Source organism: Ischnura elegans, chromosome 6 (assembly GCF_921293095.1).
Source record: "Ischnura elegans chromosome 6, ioIscEleg1.1, whole genome shotgun sequence".
Taxonomy (NCBI): domain Eukaryota; kingdom Metazoa; phylum Arthropoda; class Insecta; order Odonata; family Coenagrionidae; genus Ischnura; species Ischnura elegans.
Window position 1 is genome coordinate 92487432 of NC_060251.1, and position 24091 is coordinate 92511522.

At 36.6% G+C, this 24091-nt stretch overlaps 3 protein-coding genes across 3 annotated transcripts in view; 2 read left to right on the top strand and 1 right to left on the bottom strand.

The window, feature by feature from the left end:
• LOC124161183 (isocitrate dehydrogenase [NADP] cytoplasmic-like) overlaps window positions 1-4500 on the top strand; it is a 74945-nt gene extending 70445 nt beyond the window's left edge. The window contains exons 8-10 of the mRNA XM_046537417.1: window positions 1002-1095; window positions 2416-2526; window positions 3442-4500. Of these exons, the coding sequence (XP_046393373.1) occupies window positions 1002-1095; window positions 2416-2526; window positions 3442-3619 (383 nt within the window). The 3' untranslated portion in view covers window positions 3620-4500. The remainder of the gene's footprint in view (window positions 1-1001; window positions 1096-2415; window positions 2527-3441) is intronic.
• A 3761-nt stretch (window positions 4501-8261) lies between these two features.
• LOC124161190 (splicing factor 3A subunit 3) lies at window positions 8262-16004 on the bottom strand. The gene is made up of 12 exons (XM_046537428.1): window positions 15815-16004; window positions 15611-15658; window positions 15356-15514; window positions 15198-15270; window positions 15018-15109; window positions 14662-14883; window positions 13768-13904; window positions 11797-11952; window positions 11040-11226; window positions 10411-10521; window positions 9306-9396; window positions 8262-8572 (listed from the first exon to the last, which is right to left on the bottom strand). Exons 1-12 carry the CDS (start codon window positions 15908-15910, stop codon window positions 8439-8441), a joined length of 1506 nt encoding a protein of 501 aa, XP_046393384.1. The 5' UTR covers window positions 15911-16004; the 3' UTR covers window positions 8262-8438.
• Window positions 16005-16099: 95 nt separating this feature from the next.
• Window positions 16100-24091, top strand: part of LOC124161188 (leucine-rich repeat serine/threonine-protein kinase 1) — a 348442-nt gene continuing 340450 nt past the window's right edge. Inside the window, exons 1-4 of the mRNA XM_046537425.1 lie at window positions 16100-16610; window positions 17097-17253; window positions 19758-19798; window positions 20150-20321. Of these exons, the coding sequence (XP_046393381.1) occupies window positions 16557-16610; window positions 17097-17253; window positions 19758-19798; window positions 20150-20321 (424 nt within the window). The 5' untranslated portion in view covers window positions 16100-16556. The remainder of the gene's footprint in view (window positions 16611-17096; window positions 17254-19757; window positions 19799-20149; window positions 20322-24091) is intronic.

A 24091-nucleotide genomic window follows, 5' to 3' on the forward strand; every position in this document is an offset into this window, starting at 1 on the left:
ATTGATTTTTTTGAGCCTATGAAGAACTGACAGATTTATTAAAACTTTCATGGACAAACCTATGTTAAATACTTATGGGATTAAGGGAAAGTAAAGTTATGAATTTTTAGAAGGACAACTAGTGTTTCAAAATGAACCAATATTGTACTAGGCAAGTGAACAAAGCACTCCCAAAAATACTGTTAATAAAGTAAAAGTGAAAATTATTTTTCATAGGTATCATGAAAGATAAACTTCTTTTCTGTGTATTCGATTATTCAGCTGTCTTATCGTTTTCCTTAATTTGATTCATCTTTGTAAAATTTGAAATTTTTCTTCTCATCTTTGTAAAATTTCCTGTTTCCATGATTTTTTCTGTATGGATGTTTTTCCACTGTCTAGTATACATTATTTGTTACGTCCTAATTTATGCATTTTGTGTCAATCTAAGGTGAAATTAAATGGCCCCGAGTAAATTTTTGAGATTCATCATTTATTTGGTGGACATATTTTTCTACGTTTGCTCAAAGGAATATCATTCAACTCAGCACAAAGGCTGTTTCACTCCATCAATATGTAACTCACTAAAATCTGAAGTAGCAGTTTTTTACTCATATTTATAAAACTCAGTGAAGAAGCCTCATTACAAGTCTCGAAGAAAAAAAGAGCAACTAAAAATGCAACTCAATGGCATACTGTAGAAGATATTAAAAAATTAACGCATACAATACATGAATTCCTCCAACTCACATGAATATAGGCGCCTAATTCAAATATTGAGGGCATAAGATTTATTAATTCTGAAATTTTGTTGGGTACCTATACCTTCTCAAACTCTGATTTATTTGTATCGGTACATTTGTGCTATACTTGATGAATAATCCATGCCATGTGGTCTTATGACCTATCAATTTCTTGGAAAGAATTTGGAAAGTACTAGTGATGTAAAAACAGTTATTGATTTTAACACTTTTATTTTAGCCTTGATTAATCAAATAGCAATATGAATATTATTCTTTTAGGTTCCCTAGGTCTGATGACATCTGTCCTCATGTGTCCAGATGGCAAAACGATCGAATCTGAAGCCGCTCACGGTACTGTCACCAGGCATTACAGGTAAAAATTTTGTTCTTAATTTTATGGAAACTGTTTAAAATGATAGGCTGCAATTCACAAATTTCACATTTTTTGTGGCCATCCAACTGTTATTTTCTTTCCCAGCTGTTGAAAAAAATGCATCATGTTTGTCAGTTTAGAATGTGTTATGCATAATGTAAAGGTGCCTTAATTATGAAAAATGCAATTAGAACTTGAAGAAATATTTTAATTGCTCATATTTGTAGGTGGGTAATGAATTTGGATTGTATGTAGCTCTTTATGTCTCTTTATGAAATTTGGAAACCCTTACTTTGGCGGGCTAATCTATTACATATTTGTGCTGGTTTGAAAGTAGCATTATTAAACATGGTGTATTTATCCTTAGCATTCACTTGTATTTTCTATCTCAGCATGTAAGTGCAAAAGATGGCCTTTCTTTTTTCTCAACTTTTTTTTCATGGTTCTAGTCACTTTAGACCTATTATAGTATATGATGTGTCTATGTCCATTACTAACTATTATTTGGGACCATTTTAACTTTTTATCCTTAAGCTGAATCACACAATCACTTTTTCATTCCCTCAGAGGGATAGTTCCAGCGATAGGTTTACAGGACAAAAAGACAATCCATAATTTTCAGAATCACACGGTCATTCCCACCTTACCTTTTTCCATTGCTTTTTCTGTTCATTTCCTTTTTTGAAATTGCCATGTGATCAAAAGCCAAGCATGGCATTACCATCACTGTTGGTGGCCGTGCATTCTGATTTGCTTAAAGACAGTTATACCAGTGACGGTTTCACTTAAAAAGGGTCCAGCTGAGAGATGGAAAAAGGGATGGGTTTCCCATCCCTGGAGCGATCACTGGATCTGTCCCTCTCAAGGGATGGAAAAAATGATCGTGTGATACAGGCTTTAGAAAGTAGGTATTATGATTAAAACGTTCAGGATGGACATGGCGATTCCATTGTAGAGATCCTGATCAATCCATGTGGCTAGTGGTGGATCTTTTGGGGGGAGGGCTAAGGGAGCTACATCCCCCCCTTGGATATCCAATTTACGCTAGATAAAATGGTAATTTTGTTCAAACCCCTACTTCTGCTGGGAGGTTACCCTCTCAGCCCCTTCCTTCCCTATCCTGGACCCACCGTTGCATGTGGGCCCGCTTTCTTGCAAGTTAGTTTTTTTTCAATTATGAAACACACTCATTATATCTCAGCAACTCAGGACTCTATTTTGAACACAGTTTCAGCCCTTTCAGTTTCAGGCTAGTTAAATAAATTTGGATCAATATGTGGGTGAAATTTGTTTAATTCATCCCTTCTTCATCCACTTCAGGCAACACCAGCAAGGCCTGTCGACCTCTACTAACCCCATTGCATCCATTTTTGCTTGGACAAGAGGGTTGGAGCACAGAGCAAAGCTTGATGAGAATCCTGAATTGAGCAGGTAAGAGCGCATTTCCATGTTACTTTTACAACAACATCAGATGGTTTGGCATGGTTGAAACTATAGTGAGCAATTCCTGCCCTAAATGGAAGGTACTCTCTGAAAAAGTTAATGAACCACATCTCTGATCATGTCACCAACTCATGAAGTGATGGTTGCATACTATAGAGGGTAGAGAAAAATTGTCACGAAATTTTAACCCCAAATACCTGATGTCTGTGGGAACCAAAATTACCAATGATTTTTGGGTCAAAAACGCATCATTATTAATCTACAGAAACGTTAATCCAAGCACTCCGTTTGCCGGACAACTAATGACTTTGAATGCTTTGCCTGGCGGAGATCACAATGTATCCAATGCATCTGACAACAGGGCAAACTCGGGGTCAATCGGAGTGCATTGTGCAAAGTTTCTGTAGTTTTTAAATGGTAAGCTTTAGACCTAAACAACGGCAGTAAGTTTGATTCCCACTGGCATCAGGTATCCAGGGTTAAAATTTTGTGACACGATTTTTCTTGTGCATCATGAAGGAGTTTCACCATGTTACGCCAACCACCATCGCATTCCACCATATACATTTGTACTCATATGTGGCAGCTTTTGATTTATTTATTTATTGTTTTTTTTAAGCATAACTTTCTGAGAGAATGACTGAATGAGGAAGATTTTATTTTCATTGTAATTTAAGAGCCCAGGTGGTGGTCCCTTATGGTGGCGCTTCAAAACAGAAGCTCCACCACAGTAATGTATCTGTCCCTTCCGTCCCCAAATTTTTTCATTGAATTCCAATGTCATGTCTAAGTTGGAACTAAGTTGGAATTCCAATGTCATGTCTAAGTGAAAAATCTCATTGGAACTGAATAAAAAAGGGAACCGACACATCCTGAATGCTGATTTTATGCTTATCGTTTCAGGTTCTGCACCATTCTCGAAAATGCCTGCGTCGACTGTGTCGACTCCGGTAAAATGACAAAGGATCTTGCTATCTGCATCCACGGGCTTAAAAATGTCAAGGAGGGAATGTACTTGAACACCATGGATTTCATGGAAGCTCTAGCCGAGGAAGTTGATAGGAAACTGAAACAAAAGTAATTCCTCATTCCACCAAAACTGCACCGGTGGAGCTCAACGAAAACAAAAAGCAATTTCATGTGGAGGTGTGATGCAACAAAGTAATGCAATGGATCATTTCAGTCAAGACATTTTCATAGCAAAAGCTACTTAATTATGTTCAATTTGACTTTCCCCATTATTCTGAGAGGTTATAGGCATTGCCTGTGTCTTCAAGGTGTAGTGGAAGCTCAAATGAAAATGCTCTGGAAGTGGGTGCATGAAGATGTTACAAAAATAAAGATAATAGGATAAAGTTATGGAAACTGCAATTGCCAAATTCCACTCTTATCACGAGAAATAAAGAATTTATTCCAAAGTACTGGATTGTAATGTTGTCGGCAAGCTAAAAATATCACAAGGCAGCATGGACTAATGAACTGACTTAAGTGTCGGTGAACACCTTAGCTTTCATTTGCTTTGTAAACTTTAAAGGGAAGAAACCTATTGACCAATTGAGACCCATAAGTGATAATTCCACATTACTCACATAATTCCACTCTGTAATTTATGTGTTTTTAAGTTTGCCTCCCCTCATAGAATCGTCTAAAACATTTTTAAATGGAATTGTAGCATTTTATTTTGTTTTTACGTAATTAGTTCATCATGTTTAACGTACATTATTTTCAGCCCCAGCATTTTCTGTGACTTTTTGATTTGTTAATTTTTTTCTGAGGTCAATCTTTATTTTTGTATTGAAAATTATGCCTTGCATGTCATGCGAGATCCTTTCTGGGAAATAGTTTTTGTAACCTTGTCTTTGATTTAAAGAAATGGAATTTCAAGAATTTCTTCCTGTCTGAAGATAACCATGTTGTAAAGAATTCAAAGAAGCATTAAATTTGAAAATTTAAAACTCAAAAGATGCCAGTATGTTTTGATTTTCAGTTGACCTTAATCTTTTGTACTGTTTTTCTTTTTATTTCTTGTATACACTTCGTGTTCTACCTCCAATCCTTCATCATGTGTTAACGCATCGCTAAGCTCTGTTGAGTATTTATGTTATCTGAAACTTACATTATTTTTTAAAACATCACTTAGACCACAGATAGCTGTAATTTCCTTATAACTTACTGCTGTCAGCCACATGTAAATGCCAGGGGACGTGATTTTTTTAGAAGTACTGAATTGTAATCTCAGAGAAAATGAGATTTTATTATTTCATTCATAACAACAACTGCCTTTTATGTTTTGTTGTAATTTGATGCATTTTTATGGTATAAATTATTTAGTTCATCCAGTGATAACTATAGCTCGACCTTTTCCTGAAAAGCGACAACCTTTCACTCATGTATGATTCCAAGTTACATCAATTACCTATAGTACTATAATTGTTGATGTGTACACAGGGAAAGGTTTAAATTCTGCTTAGATCTGTATTTGACTTGCGTTAGCATTAGTTATCATGGTCAAAGTCCAAGGGGTTAATTCCCACTTCATTGTCTTATGAACCTGAGAAATTATAATATAGTACATAGTAATGGGAAATATGTATGATTACCTAATGCAGTGACATATTTTCATGGTATATTTAGATAAATACCATAACATCTTTGCAAATATTATAAATTTGCCCCTTTTGATAGCTCATGGTATAAAGTTAAGCTGCACAATACTTGCGATTTCTTGGTTTAATCAAAATGAGGCTATTCTCTTTACAAATAATTTTTGTGACAGTACATAATGGAAAAGTGGAGCTAATACGTTTGAAATTTTATTTTGATTTTGAGCTACTGCTTAACTTAAATTCCAGTTAATTAAGCTCATCAAAGAGAAATCTACAACCACAACGAATAAATTGATAAAATATTGCCTTAGAACTACATATGTAGGTTTGTGTATGTTTATTATGTATGTTAGTATGTACATGCATTTATCAACATGATTCACTCATGTTCTGAATGTTTTCTCAAAGTTATTAATTTCAGAGGTTAAATGAGGGAAAATATATTTTTATCAAATCATATAATGCTGAAAAAGATGTGTTTGGCTGACAATTCCACGCACTTTCCTGCTTTTGTCAATGAAAATTTAAAAAACTTTATGTTTTTATCAAATGCAGCCTTTAAAAATCATGAGCATATGTTGAAACTGATGTATGCAAGGAATTAGCTGTAGAAATTCTATTATAGAACTTCAAAGTTTCTGCTGAAAGAGTACAAAGTTATAATTAGGAGATTATTGCCATTAATTTTCACCACAGAACTGTACATTTTTCTAAATCTACCTCTTGAATATGGAGAGACTTCTTACTGTCCTTTCTATGGAAACTACACATGTAGACAGTTTGATGATTGTATGTAGCATTGGGCAAAATAAAACGCCTTGCCGAGGGATATTCTGTTGAATTATTTTTAACTATTGCTCTCGAAAATGCAGAGCCCATAGCATTTTTATCATCAAAATGTATATTTATCTCTAAAATAATTTACTTCCAATAGAAGAGTAACCATATTCCTTTCAATTCCTCCTTATGTCTAATGGGAATTAATTTGGTACCATGATAATGGTCCGGGTGGCGAAAGTTGTCCTATGACAGTGCAAAAGGGGGGTGGAGAACCCTGGGCCAGCACGGTTTAAAGCTAATCACTGTCTCCCAAACACACCTCACACTCTTGCTTAGTATTATAACATTGTCACATGCATATGAAACGTTAAAACAAGCCTGAACTACCAAAACAAGGGATTCTTTCTTTGGGTCCTTCACCCTCGTTGTCCCTTCCGGCTCCTTTCTTCAAGGAAGCCTTTTGTTTACATGTGACGCAGGCATTTCCCTTCTTTGCCTGTTAACCTAGCCCCCTACCCCAAACTAGACCATTCTGCTTGTAAGTTCTACAGATACAGGTGTTATATGGTGGTAGTTCGCTCCGCTCCATTGAGTTCCGTGATGGCTCTGTGAGCCGAAACATGCTGTATGCATTAAAATATTGTGGAAAAAAGCTACCATCCTTTATTTTAATATTATGCTTGTCATTGGATAACTCAGTGCCTGGACTGCAGAATGAAGTCCTATCCAGAGGCCCAAGTTCAAATTCCAGTGGTGGTGATTATTTTGAGGAAGGAAGTTGATATGAGCCACTCAGTTTTCATTTTCAAAAGTGCAAGAAGGGAGAATAGTGTATTTGATTTTAATTGCTTAAATACATGCTCGGGGGTAAATTTTTTGGAGGTTCAAAAAAAGAATTTGCTATTTTAGAAAAACAAACTCTTTCCATGTCATCCAACCATTTGTCCACATTGGCCCCCAAAATTTCCTTTTTTTGCCTCCTTTTGCAGTTCACTCTCTAGAAATTAATTGTTCAACATCAAATAAGTAAGATTGGTTTCAGTAGCAGAGTGACATTATCTGTCACACCATGACAAAACCAAGTGTCCATAATTATTATCGTCATTCAGTTGACTCACAGCGATTTTATCGGCATGGTTACATGTATTGTATCTGTGATGTTTAGACATTCATTGGCTGACAAAATAAATTTTCTAAGAAAGAAACAACATAACTTCGGAGTTGTTCTTTCCACCGTCACTGGTAAAATGAGTGATCCCAATGGCTTTCTAGATTAATGTTTATGCACCACTCAAAAGAAATATGCCTCGCAATACCCAGTGCATAGCATGGCAGAGACTTCTCGCCCTTGCCCTATCTGTAATTTACCGTTAGTAACAGGCCTTTCAAGAAGTCAAGAGTGAAAGCATTCGAAATGTGGTGCTACCGAAGAATGATGAAGATAAAATGGATTGACCGTGTGAGTAACGAGGAAGTGCTAAGAAGGGTGGGAGGAAAGAGAAACCTCCTAAAAACCAGAAGCAAAGGAAGGGACAACTTAGTTGGCCACATTTTGAGGCACGATGGTCTGATGAAGACAATCGTTGAAGGACAAGTGGAAAGAAAAAAGGGCAAGGGATGGCCCCGAATGAGTTATATAGGACAGGTTATAAAGGATGTAAAAGAGAAGAAATATGTAGCTATGAAAAGATTAGCGGATAGGAGAGAGAAATGGAGAGCTGCCTCAAACCAATCTTAGGATTGTTGACTAATGATGATGGTGATGAACAGGCCTTTTGACAGTACAATACCAATCATTAGTCATAACACGATTCTCACCATATGCCAGATTCACTAAAATGGGCTACCACTGTGGTTGACTGGGATGTGAGGCAATGACGCTAACCACTACAACTGGCCCATCTGTAGAAGGATGCACTATTTTGGAATTATGTATATAGGGCTTGTTAAAAGTACTGCATAAAAATTAATGAATCACAGTCAAACTAAGGCCTATTACTACCAGTTCTATGATGTGTACACCATTCCGAATGCCATAAAAAATACGGCATTGAAAAAGGCGGAGCAAGGTACGTGGTCTACCCTTGTAAGAGTTATTTTCATCTAAATAGATTATCATGGTTAGGACTTTAGTTTTGAACAACTGAGAAAGTCATACAACTTAAGATCATACATACAATTTGGAGAGTCAGATCTCATTGAAATGTAGGAATCTACGTTGGGCACACCCAATTTCATTGTACAACTGAGGGTTGTTCATCAGAGGTTCCAGTGTAACGTTGTACATGAGCAAATTAGACAACAAGTTGGAATGCAATGAAGAAAACGACATTATCATTAGATTGGATCAGTTTTATACAAAAGGAATCAAATACATACTTCATTTGAAGAGTTACAAACATCTATAAGATCACATACATTCCAGAAAACTCATTTGTTCCCTACCACAAGTAAGGAGAAAGAAATGCAACGGTAAAAATGTCATTGTATTTAAAATAACATTTGTCTATGGCTTTACAGAAGTCCTTGCCTTTTCAAATCTTCAAATGTTTTCCTGTTGACCACATTCCCAAGGGAATCTTCATACTCTTCCTCTTGCTCTGGTTGCCATCTCTCACCTTGCTTCTGATTTTTCAATTTCTCCCACACTGTCAACATAAGAAAATTAGCCTTAATTTAATCCATTAAAATTTATAATAATCCACCTATACTATACCAGTACACACATTATTGTAGAATTCTTTGTAATTTCCAAGTAACATTATTGTTTGTAGTCAGAGTCAGATTAACACACTTGCGGGATCTTTGGCAGTATGAATATATAATAAGACCTTCAGCAGGGAGAGGTAGTCAATACAGAATGGAATGCATATTAACTCTTGGGCCCCTACCTTCCAGGCAACTGCCTACATAATTCTCCTTCTTGGTTATCTAGCTTAGTATTAGCTAATTAATAATAGTAAACTATACTTATTTATGTTAGATAAAAAACTTTTGGGCTATGTCACCGCATGATTTTTTGGGTGAATATTTTTTGCAGTTCATCATATCATACACCTTGTTTTTTAAGTTTCCTCACATAGTGTTGTTTGTATAAAAAGGGAATTTATTCAAAAGTTTCATATGGGAACAAAGCCAATTACTGGCTATATTTTCATCATCCCATTTATCACAAAAAATATGTACTTATAAAATCAAAGTTTGGTGATGTACACAAAAAAGATCACTATTTGCCATTTATAAGCCATTCTAAACAGACCTTATCGATGATCCCTTCTCCTTTGAGCCTCAATAAAATCTATAGACTGTTAAATTATTTAAAAATATTGAGCCAACATTTTACAGCATATGAAATTCACTTTTAAGACACCAAGTACTTACATGAGAGAGCATCTTCAATTTGTGTGACATTAGCAAAGTGGGCCGTGTTGGGTATGCCAAGACATCTCATGCCGTGAGCATGTCGCCACTCCTACAAGAATGAAAGTACATATTCAGTAATGGCCAAGATAAGAAAATGAGCGGGTGATGGAGAAAAGGGAGGTTCATTTGCAGGGAAATTTTGATTCAAAGACACCATTTACATTAAAAGTTTATATATAAAGGGAAAAGTTTTTTTTTAAAGAAATTTGTTATTCCACATGAAATTTATATTTCATTAGGGTATTCCCACCCACCTTATGCCTATCCAGGCTGTCCCATTAATCTTGCGTCATTTTTAACCACTAATTTCAAGGCCTGGTTACATGGTACATTAACACGTATAAGTTAATGTAGGTTTGCGTGAATTATTTTGGTGGACTGGAACGGAGCATATACATATGAATGCATGAACCAAATTAGAACAGGTTCTATTTTCTGTGCATACATGCACACAAGCTGGGTGGTTACATGGTGCATTTTGGCGTTTATTCTCGCATTCATACATTTAGACATTAACCCATACGTGTTAATGTATCAGATAACCAGGCCATTAGTCACTTCCACTATAGCTATATTCATGAAAATAGGCATACTTATCGGATAAGGTCAAATGTTTCATTGAGGGTAAGCAAAATTTTACAATTTTGACCTCACAATGTGGGTACAAAGCAGTATTTCAACGTTAAAAAAATTGAGATAGAAAAAAAGTCTCGATTTCATTGACAAAATGCAATTCCTAGGTTTTCTGGCATTAAAAAATCACTCTCAACCATGAAAATTCAACTGTTGACCCAGTAAGGTCACAGTCAAGGTACGTTTGTGACAATCTTCTACAGTTGTGCCCAAGGGTGACCTTATAAGTTGAAACTGGTCGCAAGTATATTTTACGGGGAACAACAAAGTTTATGCTTTCATTTATTCAAAATGTTACGCGAATTCTATAAAATTTCGCCTAACACAACAAAATCAACTGTTACAAGTAACAAAATGTACTACCAAACCCACATGACACAAACTGAGGAACAATGATTTTCTTCAATAAAATTGTAATAATCATACTTACAGCAAAATGCCTCTGGAAAGCCTTTGGTCCCTTGTAGGTATAATTTCCACAAATCTCACAGTTATAGCTGATGTTCAGTCCATGAAGCTTGTAGAGCCAATATGGTATAGGCTGAAATTTTGAGGAATGAGTCAATGAAAGGTTTACATACACATATACCACATGCATTCAAGAAAAATGCTAATGCAAATCAATGCATTGGTTACTTCTCAAAACATGGTTGGGATCAGAGCACATAAAATTAAGCATCATAGCTTACCCTTCATTAAAATACTATATTAAATACATATTTGCCATTGTTTGTGTCACTTCCAAATGCAATTTACATTAATTTCATTTCTTCATATCCAGTCATTGATATAAGCAATTATTAATCACTGTGAATGCTTATTTAAGGATAGAGATAAGTACATAAAAACTGAAATCCATTGAATTACAGAAAATATGAGAAATAAAATCTGAGAGCAAAATCAGCACTTAAGGGATATACCAGCCTTGCTTGCAGAGACATCTCTTCTTAAGAGCTTATATGTAAAGCCCGTTTCCTTAAAAATACTACATATTTATACCTAAAAGTGGCTATTCACCTATGCTGTTTCTCAAATATTATAAGTTATGGTAATCAGTACCTTGCCATCCCAACCCAAAGGTAAATTCTTGGGATTGTAAGGAATGTCATCTGCATCCTCATCATCATCAGATTCAGACACACTAGCTTCTGCTTCAGAGTCATCACGCTCCCCTTCTGTCCTGGCCTGCTTCCTCTGAACATTTTCTTTTGTGGCTGCTCGCTGCTCAGTGAGTAGGTCTGCAAATCTGAATGTAACACAGTCATTAGGATAATGATGTAATTGAATATTTCTTACAACTTTAGGATGGAGAAAAAGCCAGAGAGTATCCAAGCTTGTTAGTAATCGACATAGGAGTAAAAAATTAGAAAAAAAATTTCGTTACTGAGGATCACATTCTGAACAGTTGTCAATAGGTGCTCACAATAAAGTACTGAATATGCACCTTATGCACATCTTATTGCGGCAAATGTCAAAAATAGTAGCAATATTTAATTATTCCCATATTGGAAAGGTGTGAAAAGGTTCCAACAACTGAAAAAACTAAATGATCAAATTAGATACAAGGATGGAGACAGGAGTAATTTACTGTTAATAACAACAGAATTTCAAACAGATCCAAGTCCTGACTAAGAACACGGCTATTTGTCAGTATGGGTTTCAGTATGGATTCACCATTTCTCTAGATGCCCACAAAACTTGATACTTATTAATTTCAAAATAATGTGAAAACTGTAAGGTAATGACAGTAACGAGCCATAGATAAATCAGTTACTCTCCGATAATATTGTTTTGATGACAGAAAATGGGTCAGTACCTGTACAATTGTGCTTCAAGATTTGCAATTTCCTTTTGGCGTTCATTATCTTTGCCTCGTCCAGCTTTGCCTGGCTTATTCTTGGCTAGAAGGGATGGGTCCAATGACTTTTTACCCTTGGTGCTGAAAAGCCTTTGAGCTCGTTCTTCCAGAGTTCTGTAACAAACAAACGGCAATTCATCATTAAAAAGATATCAAACTTTGCATTTTTCAAATAGAGGAAAAATTTCTTTTTGTAAAATAGGGTAGTTTCCTTCATCAAAGAAAACAAAATGCATTGATTGCTATTCGTTACCCACCATTAGGGTTTTCATAATATAAAATTATTTGGTTTTAGAAATCCCAGTTTAGACGAATGGCAACGGTCAATTTTAACCTCATTTTAAAAAGGCCAGATTGGCACCCATGCGATTCCACTCCACCTGACGTCACAGGGACCTAGTTTCTATACGAGTAGATAGTAGTTTTACATTGTCTGTGATTACCAATTCATGCATGAGGCACAGCGCTCAGGGAAACATGTCTTAATAATCACCCATTAAAATTGCCTAAGTTCAGAAAGTTTCCTTCGTTTGATACAGTATTAATAATCCTTATTTAAGCCAAGCGCTACCTGCTATCAGGGTACTCTGCTACCTGCTAGCAGCCTGCGTTGTATTAGCACTCAAACCTCGCCCCAAGGTCACCTCACAGGGCGGCAGCGGGAACCAGAAATACGTCACATGGACTTTTCCCATCATTCCTACTTAGCCATCGGTTTTTCGTGCGCTTCAAAATTTTCATTCTTCGTTTAATCGCGAAAAATAGATATCATCATTTAAAAATCTAAAAGCGTGAAATACATATTCCAGGAGTAATAATCTTTCGATTCAGGCAATAAAAAAATAAAAGGAAACCACCCTATTGATAGCTTCAGGCGTAACTTGGTGAAATTACTTCATGTTGAATCAAAAAACCTTTTAAATTTCACATAAATGCATAGTGCGATGGCCTTTAATGAGAAATAGTAATTATGAATATGTAGTGACTTAAGGATGTATAGGTATGTGTATAATATTTTTAAGGAAAAGGAATTCACATATTAACTTTAAGAAGTGATGTTGACTGTAAGGCTGGTTTATGTGGAATGCACAATAGGGTAGTTTCCTTCATCAAAGAAAACGAAAGGCATTGATTGCGATTTGTTACCCACGATTAGTGTATTCATAATACACAAATTATTTGGTTTTTGAAATACTGGTTTAGACGAATGACAAGGGTCAAATTTTACCCTCATTTGAAAAAGGCCAGATTGGTGCCCATGCGATTCCACTCCACGTGACGTCACAGGGACCTAGTTTCTACACGAGAGGATAGGAGTTATACATCGTCTGAGGTTACCAATGCATGCATGAGGCACAGAGCTCAGGGAAACATGTCTTAATAATCACCTATTAAAACTGGCTAAGGTCGGAAAGTTTTCTTCGTTTGATAAGGTATTAATAAACCTTTTTTAAGCCAAGCGCTACCAGCCAGCAAGGTACTCAGCTACCCGCTAGCATCCTGCATCCTATCAGCGCTCAGAGCCTCGATCAAGATCACCTCACAAGGCAGGAGGGGGAACCAGAAATGCGTCGCACGGACTTTTTCCCATCATTCCTACTTACGCGTCGCGTTTTCGCGAGCTTGAAATTTTTCACTTTTCATTTAATCGCGAAAAATAGGTATCGTTATTTAAAAATCTAAAAGCGTGAAATACGTACTCCAGGAGTAATAATCTTTCGATTTAGGCAATAAAAAAATAATAGGAAACCACCCTATTATGTGAAAGTTATTCAAGATTCAACATTTCCTTTTATATTTCAAGAGTGGTATGTATGAGAAGATATTAGATAGATTAAGGCTGATATATTATTAATTAACATGCTATATAAGTTCACCCATGTCTTGTCTCTCACCAACTCAACACTTCTTACAGAATGACGGACTTACCCTCCACATTTTAGTCCCAAAGCCATAAGGGCAGATTTCAATCGATCCAGACCAAGGGAAGCCAACTCTTCCCAAGATGAGAAAGCAGATAAATCCAAGTGGGCTCCTATATTTGTCAGAGCACTCCCAGCTTCTTTCTAGAATGTATAAAAAAAAGTATGGTTAAGTCTAAGGAAGAATTTCGTCAATTTATCAGTGGTTCCACTGAGAAGACTGACTGCATGAGAAATGCCGGGAAACATAAACTATGCATTCATGAATGTAATCAGTAATGAGCTGAAGAGATAAAACATCCTACAAATCAACCTCTGCTAGCTGCAAAGTATTATATCAAAAAGTCATTCCATTCCAGCATATCTTGAATTTCTAGTCCAGAAAATCATATTTGTGAAATTTGAGCCATATATCATCTGAAATTGATTCATACATTTGTATCTGAAATTTCATCCATATAATTTCATACATCAGAATACTAGTCCATAAATCTGCATCTCAAAAAATCATTCAGGTAGCCGTATCTCAACCAATTACTTAATTTTCGTTTCGCAATCTTGATTTCAATTTCCATAACCGGCTATCTGGACTGATTTTTCTATAAACAATTTTGTGGACTGGTATTCTGACATACGATTTTCTGGACTAAAACTTCAAGATACACCAGAAAGGAATGACTTTTTGAGGTTCTACTTCGAGGCTAAGAGCGGACGATATACTAAATACATGCACAGTTGGAAAAGGTCAACATTTCAAAGAAACAATACTTCTGGAGGTCATAGGCATACAAAAAAAGAACACAGAAGGATAACATGAAGTTTAGTTCAATAAGGAATTTTTAAGAATAAAATTTAGAATATCCTACACTCATTCCCTCCAATAGTGACCACTAATACTCACCGGCCATCCAGGGAAAGTTCCATTGTCCCAATGAGTAATGAATTCGAGAGCAACATTTTCCATCTCCGTGTTAATATCCAAAAGGGGTTTCACACGCTGTGTGTAGTCATGTAAATATTCCAGCAGAGCTTCCAAGTATTTCCTATACTCCGAGTTCTTTCTATCTTTTGGTATGTCAAACAGATGATCAAAAGTGGTCAAATATGTAATATAGTCCACTTTCTGCGAAAAAAATGTTGAGTTACAGTAGAAATAAATGTATCGATATTATTGACTAAAATTAGCAATGGATAGAAGTCAAGATCAAAACCATTATTGCATTAGAAGTTAACATAATGATTAAAGCATGTATTTACCTCAATCCCTTTAAGATTGATGTACTTCTCATAACATTCATGTAAATCTAAGTATTTTCCATAACCTTCTTCATCAGTAAACTCCACCATGTCTGAAATAAATAAACCGAACAATATAAATAAGAGTTACTTCCAAAATGATACAATTAAGTATAGAAAGGAAGTTTGAGTATCACTTACTCGCAGTTTCATCACTCGGATTTTCTCGAAGTTTAGCCAGCTCCTCGAACTCGACAGACATCGGTATACTAATCTGGATGAAAATTATAACAAAAACGTTACAATACAAATTCACTCAGAACCAAAAGAGATTGAACCATTGCACCCATTGAACTTACTTCATTTGGATGTCTCCTGTAAAATTCTTTAATAGCCTTTAATCTAGAATAAAATTCAGCAAATTCATTCGGCCCAGACAACGCAGCAACTTCTTCTTTCCGTAACCCATCCTTGTCTTCATACAATTCCTTGAGGTTGGTGGTGCTTTCCATGTAATGCTAAAGGAAATAACAGAATTATTTATACGATACCCTGACCATTTATCCCATTAGAACATTAAACAGCCTTAAAATTTCAGTCAATATGGTACTCACATCTAAAAGCATCTTCAATCTGTGGTCTGAGTTGATAGACTCTCGGTACTGTAAATATTTTAAAATGATTTTTACTCTAAAGTAAAGCAATACTTCCTCTGTATATATTATACGAGACTATGTTATACAGTAAGTCAAATGAAACTAATAATCGTGGCAAGCAAATATGATTAAAACAAGAATTTCCGGAACATGGTAACTTACTGAGGTTTTCTTGTGTAACATTTCTTTCACCATTGCATCCATCAACCTCTCTCTTTCTTCATGGTAACGTCTTTGCTGTTCAAGAATAGTTTCCATATCGCACAAATAGTATTCTTAAAGTTCAACGCCAAAGTTTGCTTGAAGAATCAAAATATAAACACCGAACACAAGAGAAGTTTCTCGGCTACCGTATGTCTTTTGTTTTAATGTAAGCATCGATATAATTATAAAATCGAGGCAATCGAGTAATCGATATGTCGTAATCGAAATAATTGGTTTGTGTAGGAGGGCGTTCGTAATGTCTGCTCCTGCGGGTGCTCTGTCGTTATTATGGTCATGATTAGGTTTTATCCGTTATTACCGTGGTGAAAAGTGCTCGTATTTAGAATATAAGGAGACAAACTAATGGAAGACTTGATCAGCTCACTATAGAGATGCTATTATTTTATACCCCGACGATTCCATCGGTTAGTCACGGATCTTGCGCACAACATAGTGGGATGCACCTTCGCTGGTCATCATTTGTGAAAGTTTTGGAGGTGTGTCGTTTATATGAATGAAAATGATATTTTTCGTCGCAGAAGTGCATTGAAAGTGATTTTATCTGTCGAAGTGTGTCTGCTTCTGTGAAGATTTGTGTTTGTTTTTATTTATTATGAAACAAGAAAAACAGCCCGCTCCTCTTCGATAAGGCTGTTATGATTTTTCCTGTGCCCAGTGAGAGCATTGTCTAGTTTCTGTAATGGAGCCGTTACCGTCCGAGGACGAAGATTTTCCAGGCAGGCTTCTGCATCAGGTAAATTTCAAAATAAAACCACATCTAAAGCGAAGCACGAACACGGTACCACAGGCATGAAACTACGGCATTATATAGTTGTTTAACCTTTGATTTCAGTGTAATGCCCTTCTGTTGATTCTATTCGTTTTCACTTTTTCATGAGGGCTTTGGTTATAAAATTGAAATCGTATCGCATTAAAATTCATTCATGGAGCTGCTTGATGCAGTCATGCTCATATTGCTTCGCCGAGGCCTGCAAACCATTAATCATATCATGATTGTCTTAAACGCCAGAAAAAATGTCACCAACTCAACCAGAGTAACCGTTGTTTCTCAGTTTCCACTCATCAAATTCTCTAATTGAGCTTGGCTGCCTCTCGTCAGTGACTAGAATGACGAGAACATTTTCCTTTAAAATTTTTAGTTAATAATTACGAGTATACTTGTTATTGGAATATATATCGTGAGTTTTTACCGCCCTGATGTTAAATGTCGTATTTTAAGGCTGCCTTATGGGATAATGCTGAGCTCTTGGAGGACCTTCTACGAGGGGAGGAAGCAACTTATATAAATAGCAGAGATGCATGTGGCCGTACACCTTTACATGCTGCTGCAGCCTCCGAAGACTCCCGCTGTCTTAAAGTATTGCTTGAGGCTGGAGGTAAGCGATTCGCTTCGTTCCTATAAGTGTTTTGACTGTGTTTTCAAGTAAAAGTTCTGATAAAAAACGGAGAATATGAGATGATTTTCCCCGGCCAATTGGATGTGAGCCGTGGTAAAAATCGTCCGTAATCAATGTCATGTTTTTGCGTAACAGGAGGGTTAGTCTGGCATCGTTTGAGACACTAGGCAGAATACAAATTTGTGGCCCCCTTATTTTTATTGATGCCCTATCACCAGTACTGGCAGAGCCCTGCTTTATCCACCTTTGGCCAGAGGTCCTGATCAATGCGGACCAGCCCACCTATCCAAGTTTCAATGCATAGTGGCCTCTCATTTCTGCATGAATGTGACAGATGGGATCAATAAACCATGGAAGAAACTAAGGCTGTTCTCATAAAATTATTTTTTGGGGTCCAGTTGGACAGGGGTCACATTCCAGGTGGAAGTTTTTTTGAAGAGGATAATACATTATGTCCCAAAAATTTGAGGCGAAATAGTTCAAACTCCTCCTATACTGGATGTGACCTTGGAAGGAACATCATGTTGTTTTGGCAAGGGTATTGACTCCTTAACTTTAGGCCCTGGGTTTTCCCAGTACTTGCGAAATTCCGGTGAACTATGTTTCCAACATTGAGGATCTTCTGTTGCATATCAATTGTTACCATCAATTGTTTGAAGCTGACTAATGGCCAGGTTTTTTATCCAACTTTGTTCTCTCTTCTCACTCGTTTTCACCTACCTATCCCTGTCCTTGTAGGAGCAAAATATATCAGCCATTAATTCCTAAAATTTTCTATAGCCATTAATACAGTAATTAAAAGCTTGAACTTGGTGATCTTGCGGGAAATTTAAGAATACTGGGACTAGCCACGGTGACAGGGGTGCCGACTTACAAAAAATATTGGGGGGGCCCAAACCGGGGATCTTGCCCCCGGAAATTTTATTAGTAGTGACTTCTAAGTTTTTTAATCATTTTAGAAGAGTCATATGACCAACATTAGAACCCTGATAACTCAAATCTTGATATCTGGACAATCCGGGGAAAATCGACAAGCCTGACACATTTTTTCCTCACACCTATAACGAATTTTTTAGGGGGCTCGGGCCCCCTCAGGCCCCATGGAATCGGTGCCACTGCACGGTGATATCTTTACGGAGTCACCGGCAATGCACAAATCGTGCAAAAAATCCACGGAGAGAAATCATTTGCCTAGACCAGGATTAGAACCCGGATCCCCCGATTTGAAACACTCGACTGGAAACCGGGGGATCGGTGGTCTAAATCTTGGACTAGGCAAACGATTTTTTCTCTGTGGAATTTTTGCATGACCTTGTGGGAACTTGTGTCAGAATGGGTTGGCCTTTGAATGATCTGGAATCATCTCATTATTATGAAATATTTATTCATTTAATATGTAATTAAAAAGTTCCGAGTTACACAGAAGGACTTCTACTTATTAGATTCATTTACATTTTACCCTATGAACCACTTTAATAGATTTTGGCTGGGATCTAGAGTGCTTAGGTTTGAATCTCTGGAGGTTTTCTGTTGGATAGTCTTCTTATGCCCCAATACATGTGCTGTTTTATTCGTCTAGAGAACTATTTCCATCAAATTGTATGTGGGCTGTTGATGTCTCAGGGTCCATTTTGAAGCTGCTTTGAGATTATTGATGCACAGAAAAAGATTTGAAGTTGTTGATTCATATATTTCATTTGCAAACATATGAAGGTGCATGAGTTCACCTGACACCCTGAAGGGTAATGTTGTGAATCCTGGCTATGCCCATAGTTTTGTCATAGTCTTTCCCATGTGTACATTTTGAAGTAACTGTCAAGGTGTTTGGAAATAGGATGGTATTACAGGGTCCTTGCCAATGGAAACTAATGGTTCTTTGGACAGTCATTCAGATTTTTGCAGTACCATGCCCTCAAACCTTCATCTCATAGGTGATGAAGGTGAATAATTATTTTAAAAATTGAGAGATTCTTTGGAACAATTTTTGAAGTGCAAACATGATGCTTCATGCATCAGTGACTGAATTATGTGGAAATAATGTACTTTGACTCAAAATCATGGGTATTATTTATAGCATGAATACGACACATTTAGGTTGCCATAATTGATATGATTTTTGTATCACTCCATTCTGTTAATTTTTTACCGAGATATATCTTACTTATTATAGCAACCAAGGGGTGATATTCTTTTGCCAATAATCATGAGTAAGCCTAACCAGTGATGAGATCTTCTCAAAGATGAATTGATGAAATAGCTACTGTCTTGGAATGTTTCAATAATTCTGAATTCTAATAGTTTTAATACATATATGTAGTTTTTTTTAAGAATTTATGGTATGTGAAGAAGTGTACTTAATCGTACCCAACCCATGAATTCCATCAATTTGTCATAACTTGTGTCAATTTCTCATTATCACATTTTTATTATTCCATCATACCACTGGATATAATGAGATAATTATGGAATTTATTTTTTTTCAGCCGATGCAAATATTGCTTGTGGACCAAAAGGAGAAAATAGGGTGAGATGTTTTTCATGTTCTTTTTCCATTTTATGTTCTCTTGATTTTATGTGTTGTATAGTTCATACCATAGTTTAAAGAATCATTTTTTTTGTTTAATTAGTTTATACTGCTGTATCTGAGCCACTTGTTAGAGTGCTATTATGTACTATGTAGAGTGCTAGTATGTCTATGGCATGTATGTCCTGTATTTTCTTAGCTGCAATGCATAAACTTCGGTCCATTAAGTAGAATTTTGTGTGAATGGAGAGAATTAGTTGCTATTTGAATGATTACAGTCTCTTTATTGTTTCATTTAATGGGTGTTATGCTGTTTTATTACCAATAACTACTCTTACATCACTTTTCCAGACTCCTTTACATGTTGCCAGTGAACATGGCCATGTAAATAGTGTACGCTGTCTTGTACAGTACTGTGGCACCCAAGGATTGTTAGCAAGAGATGCCTGTGGATTGACACCACTGGACATTGCAGAGAAGGGGGATCACACAGAATGCATGCTCATCCTAAAGGAAGCAGCAGGTGAGTGATATCTATTCATTTGTTTTCTACTTCACACTTTTCGGCACGATCCCCAGAAAGGTGTCACTTGGCAGGCAAACTTATGTGATCAAATGTTATACTTGAGACGAATTGTTCGATATATTTCATAGTATGTGACTTATATCACTTTTCAATTCTTAAATACTATCTGTTTTTATTAAGAGTTAATAATAATTAGTACTTAATATGAGAGAAAGTATGATGTGAGAATTCCAGGGATAGCGTTGGAAATATATCCTCTACGCAATCTTTTGGACACCTCTCCAGGCAAATAATTGTTTAGTACTCCATCCATGTTCCCACCCTATCTGTGTTTAGGTAAGTTAATACTTTCGCCTCTTTGTCACTCCCTAGGAAATTGTGGGAATTTTGAGTCAGGAAAGTAACCTATGAAAAGACCTCATTAGATGGGATGAAATGGACTGATTGAATTTAGTTTTGCAAATCAATTAATGCATAGCACTATTTAAGAATGTCTAGGGACTACAGTTTTGTGTCTTACCTGATGTTTCATTTAACTGATGAAGGCCTTCATGACCAGTGTGTTGCATCAGTGGTTAAAAGAGGCCAAAAATTTCATGGAAGTAAGGAATATTCTCAGTATGGGTGAAGTGAGGTTCCTATCTTCAATGAGCGGTGAGTCTTCAAGGGTTCAGTTGTGATAAAAATCCTCTCTGTAACCTTAACTATTTTTTGTCACACCCAGTTGAGCAATTCTGTTGTCAGGATACATTTTGAAGGGGTGTTCATTTTGCGGGACTATACTTAAGACTATTCTAAACGCTTGAATGCTGGCTTTTGTTTGAGGGGATATTATTTAAAAAGGTATTTTTGTCATAGAATCGTAATTTAGGTTAGGATCGTAAAATGCTCAGAATTTCGTCATACAAAGATAATGAAATCCCCCATGTGCCGCAGAAATTCTCCTGGGTGTAGAGAGACTTTTGAATGCCGTATGAAAGTATTCTTAGCCCCTGGTCCTGAAAATGGAGTCGAGGTTGGTATTTTACGGAGGCAACCGACAGCTGAGGTCATTTTCGCATTGCGATAGGGTAGGTAAGAAAGCGTGGAGGCAAACCCGGCGCCGGCATTACTTTGCTCATGACGAAGGCGCCAAAGTAAATAGCCTTGTACTGTTTTTTTTTTACTCCCCAGTGTTCATTGAGCTCGAAAAATGAAAGGACGTATTTTTTCCGTTTTTTTAATTTTTTTTCTACTATCGGCGGCGAAGTATTGAATTTTCTAGCTTTCACGGACAGGTGCCGGGACTGTTATTGACGTCAGTATTAGCTCCCCTCAAATCACGGCAGTGTTACGCAACACGTTGCTCCTATCCCGCTTTAAACTTCTGGTTCTAGTACTCCAGATGACATCGCGAACGGTTTGCATGAGTGGGTACAGTAGTTGCTTTTTTTAATTTCGTGTGTTGTGTTGTGGAAATCTTTTTTTTTGCGTAAATATACCTATATTTAAAAATACGTTCGTTTAAAATGTTATAGCGAGTTCAGAGCGAGCGATCTCGTAATACTAATAATCAATTATAAGTAGTAGCTTATTAAACCATGTAAGAGTCATTCGATAATCCTTTTGTTTCATTTGCGTAATAGGTTTTCTAATGTTTTAAAATTACATATAGCTAGTGACAGGAGCGGATCCAGGATTTCTTTCTGGGGGGGGGGGGGTCTGACAGGTCTCTCATATTTGAGATTAAAAGCAAAATACAACACTGTAGAAAATATTCTCTTTTTTTATATGAAAGTAATTAATAATAAATTAAATGATAGAGGCTCCATAATACGCAAAACGAACGTAATAATAACCGCATTAAAAATCTAGTCCATATTTTAAGCGTCTGGGGGGGGGGGGGGAGGGCGTGCCCCCCCTAAATCCGCCTAGGGTAATTGGTACCTGAGACCTTCTGGTCCCTTCTTCTGGAAGACCTAATCCGCGACGCAATTCTTTCTGGAAGTGCGACCTGTGTTGCGTTCACAAAGAGATAGACCCTATAGTTAGTTAAATGTTTGCTGGCCATTTCGTGACGACTATTCCGAGAGTTTTTGCTCGCACAATATCTCCGTGCTTTCTTGTGAGTTAGTCGTCTTCTCGTGCTGTTTTTTTCTTAGCCGCCGTAAGGTGATCCACCGTCGCTAAAAAAAAGTAGCCTTCAATTTAATCCGTTTAATAATTACGTAACGATCGCATTTTTACTCACGCTCACTTTCCTTTGCTCACCTAATGGTTTTTCTGACCATTTTAAGACTTTCAATCTTCATGTTCTTACTTTGGCTTCGCGTTCTGCCCTTACTTCGCGATGGAGTCGGTTCGGCTGGTCCTCTAATATGTACGTGAATTTTAGCCTCTCTGCTTTTCTCCTCTCTGATTTTAGTTACGTCAAGGTCACCTCAATTTTGGGAGTGTCTGCCTACCAATTTCAGCTCGAGGAATAGCCGATTGCTTTTGCAGAGTGCATCTCTTCCGTCATGAATTGCCCGTTTTTGATAAATGTTTCGGTCATAAAATCCCATTAGCTGTCAATTTTCCACTTTTCAATTTGCTTCCACGTTTTAGGGTCTGGTCACTTGGTATTTTAACTCGTATAATTTAATTATTAAGTACGTGATGGCGTGAATTAACGGCAATTTTCACCGTGTAGCCCCTAGACCTTTTTTCACTACTCACCTCGTAAGTATATCCGTATATTTGTTTCATTTGATTTTCGTAATTAGAAGCCCTAAGACATATGAACACTTTTCCTGGGATAGAAAAGCAAATTTTTATGTAATATATTCACGGTAGCAGAGTACAGATACTCGTATAACCGATGTTGGAGATTCAAAACAAAAAATAACGGAGTGACTTTCATCGCATATGCACTCTTTTACCTGAAATTTTAGTTGTTCCAGTTGATAGTGAGGTATATTTTATGTAACTGTAAGCTTTTCGGTAGTTAAGCTAACCTGGTAATTTTAAGCAAATACGAAATTTCAGATTTTTTTGTTTCTGCGAAATATTGCGCTCCGTCAAACGCCTTCAAGGGAATGTTTCGATTCGGTAAATTCGCGCCTTGAAATATTCGTATTTCCTTCTCCGAACTATCGTATAAAGCCTTGCTTCGCAACTGGATTGCTGCATATATAGTACGATGTTTAGAATGGTATAGCGACATGGGTGCTACTATATCCTGTCACGTACGTGAATTGCATGCCTTCGTTCTTTTATTCAAATCTGTCATAGTAGGAAGCTGATTGCTATTCATCGAAGGGGGAAAGAAAGTTTTAACTTATTTTTATTATCCTTTCCTGCGCTTATTGCCATTGCATGCTATTTTTATGGCGAGATTTTTACGCGTGGGAGAACTTTTCATCTTTAAATATGTTGTCCGAATGAAGCTAACGAATTGAATTGCAAATACGTATATGCAATGCTACTTCGAAATGTAATTCACCCCAGTAGAAGTTCGATATTTTTTAAAGATTTGTGAGCATTGCAGGAAATTTCGCTTTTGCAAAGGTTTTATATCGAAAAAAATTATGATTGACGAGTAATCGAGTTAATTATTGTTGTCATGTGGCAGGAGAAATAGTTGTAACATTTTTTGTGTTACTTATGTTCAAATATGATTCTATCGCTCCGAGCTAATTCTAATCTTATGCCATGAAACGGGAACAATTTTCTGTATGGTACCACTGAGCGGGTGCTATTATTTTTCCATAACCAATGGAATGAAATTATCACGGTGCATTGTTCCA